The 13579-nt window shown below is 36.3% G+C and overlaps 1 protein-coding gene across 4 annotated transcripts in view; it reads left to right on the top strand.

The window, feature by feature from the left end:
- STRN3 (striatin 3) overlaps nucleotides 1-13579 on the top strand; it is a 104697-nt gene that overhangs the window by 31709 nt on the left and 59409 nt on the right. For 2 of the 4 annotated variants that reach the window (XM_057306467.1, XM_026513548.4), the window contains exon 1: nucleotides 13240-13419. The exons of the other annotated variants lie outside the window; for them this stretch is intronic. In XM_057306467.1, the coding sequence (XP_057162450.1) occupies nucleotides 13255-13419 (165 nt within the window). In that variant the 5' untranslated portion in view covers nucleotides 13240-13254. Of the gene's footprint in view, nucleotides 1-13239; nucleotides 13420-13579 lie in introns of those variants that run through there. 4 annotated transcript variants of the gene reach the window in all.

Raw genomic sequence — 13579 nt, 5'->3', positions numbered from 1 at the left:
TCACGCCCTGAGCCGAAGGCAGACGCTTAACCGCTGTGCCACCCAGGCGCCCCAAGAAAATGCATTTAACAATATTATATTTATCAAAAATATTTGTGCATAATTGGACCCATGCAGCTCAAACTACTGTTTGTGGGTCAGTTGTGCTTCACTTCAGACAGCAAATGTGGGTTTTTTGTTTGTTTGTTTGTTTGTTTTAAAGATTTTACTTATTTGTCAGAGAGCGAGTGTGAAAACAGGGCAAGTGGCAGGCAGACAGACAGGAGAAGTAGGCTTCCCACTGAGCAAAGAGCCCAGTGCAGAAGGCAGACGCTTAATGTACTGAGCCACTCAGGCATCGCAGATGTGGGGGTTTTCTAAACATTAAGCAATTCTGTGATACCAGCTGGGTGTCCTGCAGTTTAACTCAATTCTGACAGTATGTACCTGGAGATAGCATCAGATCCCACAGGTTTAAGTGTGCAGTCCTACAAAACACACTCCCCTCCCCTCCCTTTCCCTTTGGGTGCTAATTGCAAATGCAGATTGTCATCTGTGCTTTTGACCCATCAGCTATAAATAGGGGTTCTGACTGTCTTGCCCATACCAAGGACTGTGGTCACAAGGGGCCAAATTGACACATTGGAGGAGCAGAGGGAGAGGGAGAAGCAGATGCCGCCCTGAGTGTGGTGCCTGATTTGGGGTTCGATCTCAACCCTGAGATCATGACGTGGGGTGAAATCAAGAGTCAGAGGCTTAACTAACTGAGCCACCCAGGCACCCCTCATGGTCAGTTTAAATGTCTTAAGTATTTTCTTAATTTTGATCATTAATGTACTGAATTAACATAGTTAAAATTTCTGGAATCATAAACACACTTAACCGAAGTGAATTATTCTTTTATGCACGTGAAAAAACTCAGCATTTTTTAAAAAGTATTGTCATTTATTGTAGATGAATTAAATACTTCCAGGTTTGAGATTTAGCTAGAAATTATAAACATATGGCCATTCCCATATTTTACAACTGAGGAAACTGAGAAACTGTAATTATGACTTCATTCATTTATTCAGCAACAAATGTTTATTGAGTTTTTACTTATGCCATATACTGTCCTGGGTAATAGGAATACATCAGTGAGCAAGAGAAATAGTCATAATTTTGTGGAGCTTATGTTTTAGTGACATTTATTTAATTAGTGGCAAAACAAGGACACTTGATTTTGTTTAGTATTTTGATTTTCTTAGTATGAAATTGGACTGGCATATACTTTGCATCGTGCTTGCTGGTTCACATAGTTTTGTCATGGCTGCCTGGAGCCTAAGTTATGTGAAGAATTCTAACACTGAGGCAAAGTTATTGATGTCTACTTTGGGTTTGGAAGGGGACCTGGTGGTATCATGAGATTGTCAACCCCGACATTCTCTCTCTACCTGATTTTCTATACCCACTCTGTTGAGCAGCTTTGGAGTGTGTAGTTTGTGATTAAGAGAAGCTGCTCTAGAGTGAGACCGCTTAGATTCAAATCTTAGGGTCTCCACTGCTATTATCAGGATGTTGGCCAAGTTTCTTAATCCCTTTGTTACCTCATTTGTCTCTTCTGTAAAGTGGGGAAAATAATACCAACTCAGGGTCATTGTGAGGAGTAAATGAGTTCATATACTTAAATACTTAAAACTGTTTGGCATATAGCATACCTGACAAATACTTGTGATGGTTATTATTCCTCTTCATTTACAGTTCTCAAGTCCTAAAATTCTGATAATCAAAAGGTTTTTGTTAGCTAATTGATGGCAGAAACCTTATCTAAAGTGAAACAAAGCTATTTATAGTCTTTATACCACTTACTGAAAAGTCATATGCTTTGTTGTGTTTGATTTTGTTACTTCCACGGTTTGCATTGGATAAGGTGTTACCTAATTAATACATGATATATACACTTCAGTAATAAATTCCACAACACATCTGGCCTGAAGGGTTTTGGTAAAGGAATGTAGACTTCTACTAGTGAAACTCACAGTTAAGCATGTCTTTTTTTTTTTCACAGTAGTATCTCAAAATTTATAATGATTTTAAGTAGCTTACCTGGTTAATAATTGCCTTAATTGAGGACTAAAAAAGTGCTTTGAGTTTTAAGAGAAAGAGTAATAAATTCCCCTAAGTGCTGTTCTTTTATTTGTTTTTAAGATTTTATTTATTTGACAGAGAGCACAAGCGGGGGAGCAGCAGGCAGAAGGAGAGGGAGAAGCAGGCTCCTCGCTGAGCAGGGAGCCCAGCGTGGGGTGTGATCCCAGGACCCTGGGATCATGATCCAAGGCGAAGGCAGACACTTTACTGACTGAGCCACCTAGGCGCCCCAGAGCTGCTGTTCTTGAAAACTTTTGCTTGTAAGATTATTTTTTATTGTTTGTAATCTTTTTATTTTTACTATAAAATTTGAAGTATCTCCTGGGAGTTTTATTAAAAAAAAAATGGTTTCAAGAAACATACCAGTCTTGAGAATGTAATAATATTTTTGTCAACATAACCATTATTGGCTCTCCTGAAGAATCTTGTCAGCAGAAACAAAACAAAACAAAAGCTGAAAGACACTTATGTATGGAAGCCTTTTCCATTTAGTTACTTTTTGAAAAGTTTATACCTGGCATATCCCCAAAGAAATTTCATTCTCTTTTCAAAGATATATAAATAACAATAAGATATGTTAGAAGTAGTGGGATTTATTTATTCTTAGCTTAGATATAACTTGGTACAAAATAGAATGTTGAGGGAAGAGGGAAGCTTGTTGCCAGGACTTCAATAGTATAGAAAACAAGCTTGACTAAGAGTCAGTCAAGAAAACTCTTTTAAAAAGTTAGTAGAGGGGCACCTGGGTGGCTCAGTCGGTTAAGCGTCTGCCTTCGGCTCAGGTCATGATCCTGGGGTCCTAGGATCAAGCCCCACGTTTGGCTCCCTGCTTAGCGGGTGGTCTGCTTCTCCCTCTACTCCTTCCCCAGCTTGTACTTACCCCACCTCCTCCCAATAAATAAATAAAATCTTTCAAGAAAAGTTGGTAGAATGTTTTAAGTATAGTATTTTGATAGAAGTGGCTCTGTGCGCTCAAGGGACGTGTCATTGTATTCTACAGATCTTGAGTAAGTACTATAATACCATGTTACTCTTTTGCATTATTTTGGAGTTTTTTCTGAACTTGTATATGATGTGATTTATAACAGATTTAGAAAATAGTTATGATGGCAGTAAACATGTTTTTAGCGAGTCCATTAAAATGGCTTACAGGTTTATACTTAAAAGGGGGTGTACTTCCTCTGTTTATGGAAAATGGGCTTACGTGGAACTTAATGCTTTCAAATACTAGATAAATGAGAACTTATTAGAGCAGAGTTGATAGTTGAAAATCTCTTATGCTTTAAATCAGCTATTACCATGAAAAATGGCATTGGGTTTGTAGAGGATGGAGTGGTATTTTTATTAACTTTTGTTTTAGGCTCTGGTAGAAGAGATAAAAACAGAATATAGATTTTAGTTGCCTCTGGAAATCTTAGTAATTTTTAGTCTTTCTTTTCTCTGGAATTCTTACCTGTCTATAATACTGGAAAGTTATTTTTTTTTTAAAGATTTTATTCATTTATTTGAGAGAGCATAGGGTGGGGGCAGGGCTCATGGGAGAGGAAGAGGGAGAAACAGTGTCCCCGCTGAGCAGGGAGCCCGACACAGGGCTGAAGGCAGATGCTTAACTCACTGAGCCACCCAGGTGCCCCTGAAAACTTATTTTTGTGAAAAACTTTCTAAGCTATTGTGAGCAGGTTTTTTGTTTATTATTGAAAGCATAATATGCCATTTGAGTCTGCCTTGTTAAGTGGGGAACTGCTTTTGTATCCCTAGATGATTATACAAAGCTCTCTGTGTAGTGCTTCACCATACTGAATTATGAGGTATTTCTATTTTAATATCTAAGCTCCTTAATGATTCTGATAATTAGCTAGGTTTTGAAACCTCTGTATTAAATGAATTATTTTCTATTTAGTTTTATATAAAATGTCAGTGGGTCACCTGAGTCTTTATACTTTTATCTTACATTATTTATAGCTGGCTGAACCTTGCTTAATTCCAGATATTTAAGTGCTTGGAATAGAACCACTTTTATAATTTCAGTTGATCATTAGGGGAGAGGGTGCTAACACTTGTTGAGAGCCTACTATTTTATTTATTTATTTATTTATTTAGTGCAAAAAGGTGTTTATTTTTAAAGATTTTATTTGAGAGAACACCAGTAGGAGTTGGGGGGGATGGGGAGCAGAGGGAGAAGTGGACTTCCTTCTGAGCCGGGAGCCCGACATGGGGCTTGATCCCAGGACCCTGAGATTCTGACCTGAGCTGAAGACAGCTGCTCAACTGACTGAGCCACCCAGGTGCCCCAAAAGGTGTTTTTATTTATGGCACAGGGACAGGACCCGTGGGCAGAAAGAGATTATTTTAAATAGTGGTGTCTTGAATTTATTAATAGTTGCTATAACCTGATTTTTCATTAATTTGCTTCTATACATAAAGTATTTAACACTTGCTTTGTTAATTCCTTGGGATGTTAAAATTTGCTTGTTGATGGTTTTTTAGTTTCTGAGTATATTACCAGTTTTCCAAAAAGTTCTAAAGAATGTTTTATAATCATTAAACAAAACTGACCTGTCTCTAGTCTTAGCATTTAAATTTTGTTTAAAGTAAGAAAACTCTTACAGTAAAACATCTTTTGTTAAGTAATTTCTTTCTTTGTTTTAAGCAAGATACTCTTATTTTAGAAACATGGAAACTATAGTAATTGTGAAATAACTTGAGGCTGGTTCAATCAATGTTGAACGTTTTGCTCTGATGACCTCTAGTGGTCTTGCAGTTTAAAAGTGATCTGCTCTCAATATCCAGTAATTTTTTTTTTTTTAGGCGCTCATGTGATAAGCACATGCTGATTGTTGAATCTGTTAAACTCAGGTGATAAATAAAATATGGTCCCAATGAGTACCTTTACCTACATTTAAAGGAAGAAAAATTGTCTTAAAAGACAACAGGTTTTGTTACTGTGAATTAACTGTGATTAGATATGGAAACAAATTTATAAGGTTCATTTCTGCCTATACAGTATGTTAGTAGTAATGAATTTCAAGTTAATCATCACAGTTACAATCTTGAAGTCAAATAATTAAAAATATTAAAATTAGGTGACTTGGAAAATAAAAAAATGAAAACTTGTGGTGTTTTATATTTTATTTTTATTTTTTTTACAGAGAGTGTGAATTGGGGGGAAGGAGAGGGAGATGAAGAGTCTTAAGCCGGCTCCATGCCCAGTGTGGAGCCCAATGTGGAGCCCAATGTGGGGCTTGGTCTCACAACCCTGAGATCATGACCTGAGCTGAAATAAAGAGCCGGACAGATGCTTAACCAACTGAGCCATCCAGGCAACCGCAAAATTTGTGGTTTTTTTAAAAAAGTACTTCCTTTATGGATGGTACTACATGCTCCATGTAGAACCTTTTCCTCTTAACTGAAGGACCTAGGTCATTGACCTCATTTTCACAATAAAAATGTACTTCTTAAATCTAACTGTTAAGAGTAAGATTAATTTTTTTTTAAAGATTTTATTTATTTATTCGACAGAGATAGAGACAGCTAGCGAGAGAGAGAGCACAAGCAGGGGGAGTGGGAGAGGAAGAAGCAGGCTCATAGCGGAAGAGCCTGATGTGGGGCTCGATCCCATAACGCCGGGATCACGCCCTGAGCCGAAGGCAGACGCTTAACCATTGTGCCACCCAGGCGCCCCAGAGTAAGACTAATTTTTAAACATTAATATAAAACATTTTAAAATTATGAAAATTTATATAATGCAGTAAAGTGTATAAAACATAATTGCACAGTTTAGCCAATTATTACAAAGAGAACAACTATGAGATCACTCTTGGAAAGGTCAGGAGATGGATAGAGCACTGCTAGTCCCCCAGGAGCCTTACCACCTGGCCCTTCCAAATTATTACTGCCTCCTTCCCTCAGGGGGATAACTGCTATCATTTTTGTGTAATCATTTTCTTGGTTTTCTTTATACATTACTAAGTGTACATTCCTCAACTGTATTAGTTATGTCTGATAGTGAACTTTACATAAATGGAATCATACAGGACGTTGTCTTTTGTGTCTTGCCTTTTCCCTCATCATTATGTTGGTTCATCTGTATTATGTGTGGCTGTAGTTTGTTTATTTCCTTTGCTCTGTAGTATTTCACTGTACTAATACGCCACAGTTTATCTCTTCTCTGAGGGATTTTTAGATTGTTTGTAGTCTTTGGCTTTTATAAAAAATGATTCTGGGGATATTTTACATGTCTCATTGTACATACATATGCACATGTATTTCTTTTGGGTCTGTTATCTAGAAATTTTGGATTTAATGTATTTATATCTTCAACTTAAGTGTAATGCAAAACTTTTACAAAGAGGTTATACCTGTTTGTGGTCCCATAAGTCATTTATGGGAGTTTCTGTTGATTCACACTTCCTCAAAAATAGTATTGTCAGATTTAAAAATTTTTAGTCAATCTGGTATTGTTACTTTATTGGTATTTTGAATTTGTATTCCTCTGAATACAGATGAGATTGAGAACTGTTTCGTAATTTATTGGCCATTTTGATATCTTGTGAAGTGTAAGTCTTTTTACAGTATTTCCATCATGCTGTCTTTTTTGTTATGTGGTATGTCTTTTAGGGGAGTGGATATGAATTCTATATTATGTGTATGATCCCATTCTTATCTATATGTTTGGCAAATACCTTCCATCTGATTTGCTTGTTTTTTTTTTAAGTTCTTTTAGTACTTAAAAATGGTTAAGATGGTAAATACTGTGTTACACTTTTTAGCACAATTTTTTAAGTGTACAGTTCATTAGTGTTAAGTATATTCACACTGTTGTGAAACAGATCTTCAGAACTTTTTCATCTTGCAAATCTGAAACATTAAACCCATTAAACAACAATTCCTACCCCTCTACTTTTGCGTGTGTGTGTGTGTGTGTGTGTGCGCCCAGTCCCGGGCTTGAACTCACAGCCTTGAGGTCAAGACCTGAGCTGAAACCAAGAATCAGACACTTGCCCAACTGAGCCACTGGGTGTCCCTCCCCCTCTCCTTTTTAACTGCCATTCTACTTTCAGTTACTATCAATTTCACTACTTTTATATACCTCATAAAAGTGAAATTGTACACATTTGTCTTAAAGTGACTGCCTCTTTTGACACAGTATGTCCTAATGGTTCATTCATGTAGCATGTGGTAGGATTTCTTTCTGTTTTAAGGCCAAATAATAACTCCTTAGTATATATATGCCATATTTTGTTAATCCATTCATCAGCCGATGGACAGTTGTGTTGCTTCCACCTCTTGGCTGTTTCGTATAGGGCTGCTGTGAATATGGGAAGGCAGATACCTCTTCAAGACCTGGCTTTAAATTATTTTGGATATGTATACTCAGAAATGGAATTGCTGGATCATATTTGATAGTTTTATTTTTAATATTTCAAGGAATTCTCACAGTATTTCATGCACATAATGGTTTTATTACAATTCCATCAGCAGTGCACAGGAATTCCAGTTTCTCTACATCTTCACCAACACTTGCTGATGAATATTTTGAATAATTTTAGATTTACAGAAAAATTGAGCATATAGCATAGAGCTCCCACATGTGCCGTGCCCCCAACCCCCAAAACATTTTCCCTCTGTTACTAACATTAGAGTGGTGCATTTGCTATAATTAATGAACAAGTTTTGAGTGTTATTATTATTAACTGAAGTCCTTAGTTTAATGTTCATTTTATGTTGTACTGGTCTGTAGGTTTTGACAAAAGCATAATGGTACAGATTCATCGTTACAGTATCCTACAGAACAGTTTCATCACCCGTAAAAATTCCCTGTGCTTCACCTATTCATCTTCCCCCATATCCCTGAACACTTGGTAACCACTGATTTTTTTTTGCTGTGTTGATAGTCTTGCCTTTTCTATAATGTCATAGTTGGAATTATGCAATACGTAGCCTCTCCAGGCTTCTTTCACTTTTTGGAATATGCATTTAAGGTTCCTCCATGTCTTTACATGGCTTGATAGCTCATCTCTTTTTATTGATGAATACTGTTCCCTGTATGGATGTGATACAGTTTATCCGTTCACCTGTTGAAGGATGTCTTGGTTGATTCCAAGTTTGGGCAGTTAATAATAAAACAGCTTTAAACATTCATGTGTAGATTTTTATGTAGACAGAGGTTTTCAGCTGATTTAGGTAAGTACCAAAGGAGCATGATTGATGGATCTTAGGATAAGAGTACATTTAGTTTGTAATAACAGACTGCCATACAGTTTTCTAAAGTGGCTGTACCATTTTGGATTCTCAACAGCAATGAATGAGAGTTTGTGTTGCTTCACCTACTGTTGGTGTTTTGGATTTCAACCATTCTGATGGATCTGTAGTGGTATCTCATTGTTGTAATTTGCATATTCCTGATGACAGTGATGTGGAGCATCTTTTCAGATACTTATTTGCCACCTGTGTATCTTCTTTGTTGACATGCCTGTTAAGATCTTTTGCCCTTTTAAAGTTTTGGTTGTTAATAAGAGTTGTTTTTAAGGATTCTTTGTAGGTAGTGAGTAACAATCCTTAGTCAGATATGTGTTTTTACAAATATTTTCTCCCAGTCTGTGGTATATCTTTTCATTCTCTTAATGTCTTTTGCAGAGCAGAAGTGATTTCAGTTTTAATAAAGTCATGCTTTTTTTCCCCAAGATCATGCTTTTCATTTTTATATTTCTATTAAAAACTCATCAAACACAAACCTAGATTTTTCTCGCTGCTGAGCATGGAGCCCTGACACAGGGTTTGATCTCACGACCCTGAGGTCATGACCTGAACTGAAATCACGAGTCAGATGCTTAACTGACTGAGTCACCCAGGTGCCCGCATTTATCTTTTGATGGACATTTGGGTTGCTTCCAGGTTTTAGCTATAAGGAATGGTGTTGCTATTAACATAGATCTGTAAATTTCTCTTCAAGACCATGCTTTCAGTTCTTTTTAGTATATGCCCGGAAGTGGAATTGCTGGGTAATATGATAATTTTTTTTAAGATTTATTTATTTACTTTAGAGAGAGAGAGAGAAAGCATGTGCAAGAGCACGCATGGGCAAGGGGCAGAGGGAGAGAGAGGGCCAAGCAAACTCCACGCTGAGCACAGAGCCTGATGCAGGGCTTGATCTCACGACCCTGGGATCAGGACGGGAGCCTAAAATAGGAGTCAGCCGCTCAACCCTACTGTGTCACCCAGGCGCCTGGGTAATATGGTGATTCTATTTTTAATTTTTTGAGGAACCACCATATTATCTTCCACAATGGCTCTGTCATTTTGCTGACATTTACACAAGGTTTCCAGTTTCTTCAAATCCTCACTGATGCTTTTTGTTGTTGTTACTGTTTTTAATTAGCTATCCTAATGAGGTATAGTATCTCTAGGGGGCTTCCATAATGATTAGTGGTGTAAGGCATGTTTTCTTGTGCTTATTGGCCAATCATGTATCTTCTTTGGAGAAATACCTATTCAGGTCTTTTGTCCATTTTTGAATTGGGTTTTTTGTTGTTCTTGAGTTTTAGAAATAGTCTGTATTCTGTATGTTAATCTTTTATCAGTCACACAATTTGCAAATATTTTCTGCCATTCCACAGATTCCTTTTTCACTGTGTTGTCTGTTTCCATTGATGTGCAAAAGTTTTAAATTTTCATCATGTCCATTTTGTGTGTTTTTTCTTCTGTTACCTGCGCTTTTGGTTTCATATCCAGGAAATTATTCCTAGATCCAGTGTTTTGAAGCTTTTGTCCTGTTTTCTTTTAACTTTATAGCTTTAGATCTTATGTTTAGGTCTTTGATCCATTCTGAATTAATTTGTGGTGTATGATAATTTGTGGTATATGAACAGTCTGACTTCATTCTTTTGCATGTGAATATTCATTTTTCCCAATAGCACCTGTTGAAAAGACTGTTCTTTCTTCTCTGTATGGTCTGGGCGTCCTTGTAAAAGATCATTTGACCTATATATTAAGGGTTTATTTTTGGTCTCTCATTTCTGTTCCATTGGTCTATATGTCTGTCTGTTTGCCAGTATCGTACTGTCTTGATTACTTTTGCTTTGTGCGTATGTTTTGAACTTAGAAAGTCTTCCAACTTCATTCTTTTTCAAGATTGTTTTGCTAGTTAGGGGTCCCCTGAGATTCCATGTAAATTTTAGTGTGGATTTTTCTATTTCTACAAGAACTGTCATTGGGATTTTGAAAGGAATTGCACTGAATCTGTAAATTACTTTGGGTAGTATTGATATTTTAATAATATTAGTGTTCTAGTCCATGAACATGAAATGTGTTTCTATTTATTTCAGTCTTTAATTTTATTCAGCATTATTTTGTGCTTTTCATTGTACCAGTTCTTCACCTCCTCGGTTAAGTTAATTCCTAAGTTAATTTATCCTTTTTGATGCTGTTAAAAATAGAATTGTTCTATAATTTCCTTTCATGATTGTTCATTGATGATATATACAAATGCTGTTGAGGGCGTCTGGGTGGCTCAGTCGGTTAAGTGTCTGACTCTTGATTTTGGCTCAGGTCATGATCTCAGGGTTGTGAGATCAAACCCCATTTTGGGCTCTGGGCTGGGCTTGGGGCCTGTTTAAGATTCTTTCTCTCCCTCTCCCTCTCCACCCCCCGCCCCTGCGAAAAAGGAAAAGAAAAAAAAAGAAATGCTGTTTATTTTTCTGTGATGGTATCTCAGTACTTTGCTTAAATTGTTAGTCCTAACATTTTTATGGAATCTTTTGGGTTTTCTACATATAAGACCGTATGATCTGTGAACAGAGATAAATTTACTTTTTTAATTTGGATTCCTTTATTTTTCTTGCCTCATTACTCTGGCCAGTACTTACAGTTCTATATTGTATAGGAGTGTTGACATAGGCGTCCTTCCCTTGTTCTTATTTTATTTTATTTTATTTTATTTATATATTTTTAAGTAGACACAATGCCCAGCGTGGAGTCCAAACACAGGGCATGAATTCATGACACTGAGATCAAGACCTGAGTTGAGACCAAGAGTCGGACATTTACTGACTGAGCCACCCAGGCACTAGACATACCTCCCCCTTCCCTCTGTTCTGATTTTAGAGGGAAAGCTTTCAGTCTTAAACTATTGAGTATGATGTTTGTTGTGAGCTTTTCATATATGGCTTTTTTATTATTTGAGATAGTTTTATTTTATTCTTAGTTTGTTGAGTGGTTTTTTTTTTTTTTTTTGTCATGAAAGGGTGCTGAATTTTGTCAAATTCTTTTTCTGCATCAGTCAAAATGGTTTTGCAGTTTTTCCCCTTTACTCTATTAATGAGGTGCCTTACATTGATTGTTTTTCTTGTGTTGAACCATCCTTGCATTCAAGGAATAAATCTCACTTGGTCATGGTGTACAATCTTCATAATATGCTGCTGAATTTGATTTACTAGTATTATGTTGAGGGTTTTTACAGAAGTGTTTATAAGATACTGGTCTGTAATTTTCTTACAGTGTTTGTGTCTGGCTTTGGTATGGGGCATTGCGGGCCTTGCTAAGTTAAGGAGTGTTTTGTCTTCAATTTTTGGAAATGTTTTACAAGGATTTGTGTTAATTCTTTAAATGTTCAGCAGGATTCACTAGTAAAGCTATCATGTCCAGGGTTTTCTTTGTATGTGGGATTTTTATTTTTTATTTTTAAAAAAGATTTATGTATTTATTTTAGAGGGAAAACATGTGGAGGCAGACAGAAGGGCAGAAGGAGAAGGAGAGAAGTGGACTCTCTGCTTAGTAGGGAGACCAAAGACGCAGGGCTCAATCTCAATGACCCTGACGACATGATCTGAGCCTGAATAAAGAGTCAGATGCTTAATTACTGTATGAGGGATTTTTGATTACTGCATCAATCTATAAGTAGGTCTTTTCTGATTTTCTTTATCATTCAGTCTTGTTAGGTTTTGTGTTTCTGGGTTATCCGATTTGTTGATGTGCAATTGTTAATAGTACTCTTCTAATCCGTTTATTTGTGTGGAATTGGTTGTAATGCCTCCACTTTCATTTCTGATTTTAACATTTGTGTCTTCCTTTTTTTCTTAGCCCAGCTAACGTTTTGTCAATTTTGTTGATACTTTTAAGGAATCAGGTTTTGATTTTGTTGATTTTTCTGTTTTGTTTTGTCATCTGTTTTGTCTGTCTCTACTTTAATCTTTCTTTCTTTCCTTCTGCTGCCTTTGGGTTTGATTTGTTGTTCTTTTTCTTGTTCCTTAAATAGTAACACGGTTGTTAATTTGAGATCTTTCTTGTTTTGTTTTGTTTTTTTAAATTTTATTTATTTGAGAGAGAGCGAGCAAGAAGAAGAGGGAGGAGAAGCAGAGAGAGAGAGAGAAGCAGACTCCCTGCTGATCAGGGAGTCCCGATGTGGGGCTCCATCTCGGGACTCCGGGATCATGACCCGACCCAAAGGCAGATGCTTTACCGACTGAGGTTAAGCACTGAGCCACCCAGGCACCTTCTTGTGTCTTAATACAAGCATTTATAGCTGTAAAATTTTCCCTAAGCACTGTGTTTGCTGCATCCCGTAGGTTTTGGTATGCTGTATTTTCATTTTTATTCCTAAGTATTTTCTAATTTTCCTTGTGATTTGTTCCATTAGTTGCTTAAGAGTGTGTTGTTCAATTTCTACTAATTTGTGAATTTTCTGGTTTTCTTTCTGTTACTGATTTCTTTTTTCGTTGTGTTGAAAGAAATTTTTTTATGATATTTATCATTTTAAATCTACTGAGACTTAATTTGTGGTGAACATACGGTCCATCGTGGAGAATATCCCATGCATACTTGGAAAGAATGTGTATTCTGTTGTTGGTAGAGTGTTCAGTATATGTCTGTTAGATCTAGTTGGTTTATTGTGTTGTTGAAGTCCTCTTGTTTCCTTATCTTCTGATTCTTTGATCTGTTATTAAAAGTGGGATATTGAAGTCTCCAGCTATTACTGTGAAACTATTTCCCCCTTCAGTTTTTGTTTCATACATTTTGATGATCTTATTAAGTACATAAATATTTCTAATTTTTTATCTTTATTGAACTTTTTATTAATGTATAATGTCCTTTGTCTCTTGCAGTCTTTTTTGATTTAAAAACTTTTTGGCCTGATAATAGTATAGGAGGTTTATGAACTTCAGTAGTAAATATATTAGGCTCTATGGGCCATATTGGGTCTGTGTTACATATTCTTTTATTGTTTTTTTAAGCTATTTTTCACTCGGGGGCTGTCCAAAAACAAGCCTGAAGCAAGTTGCTAATCCCTCCTGTGCCTTGAACAGAACTTTTAAAATGGTAATGAATTTATTCATCCTTTTCTTTATGGTTAATACTCTTGTCTTGTTCAAGAATCTTTCCTTAATCTGAGATTTTGAAGATATATGTTAGATCCTAAAAAACATTATTGCTCTGCCTTCACATTTAGATCTATAATCCTCCTACAACTGATGTGTCA

This window comes from Ursus arctos, unplaced genomic scaffold (genome assembly GCF_023065955.2).
Source record: "Ursus arctos isolate Adak ecotype North America unplaced genomic scaffold, UrsArc2.0 scaffold_37, whole genome shotgun sequence".
In the NCBI taxonomy this organism is placed as follows: Eukaryota; Metazoa; Chordata; class Mammalia; order Carnivora; family Ursidae; genus Ursus; species Ursus arctos.
The sequence above is the reverse complement of the archived record's forward strand: the minus strand, read 5'-3'. Positions and strand labels throughout refer to the sequence as shown.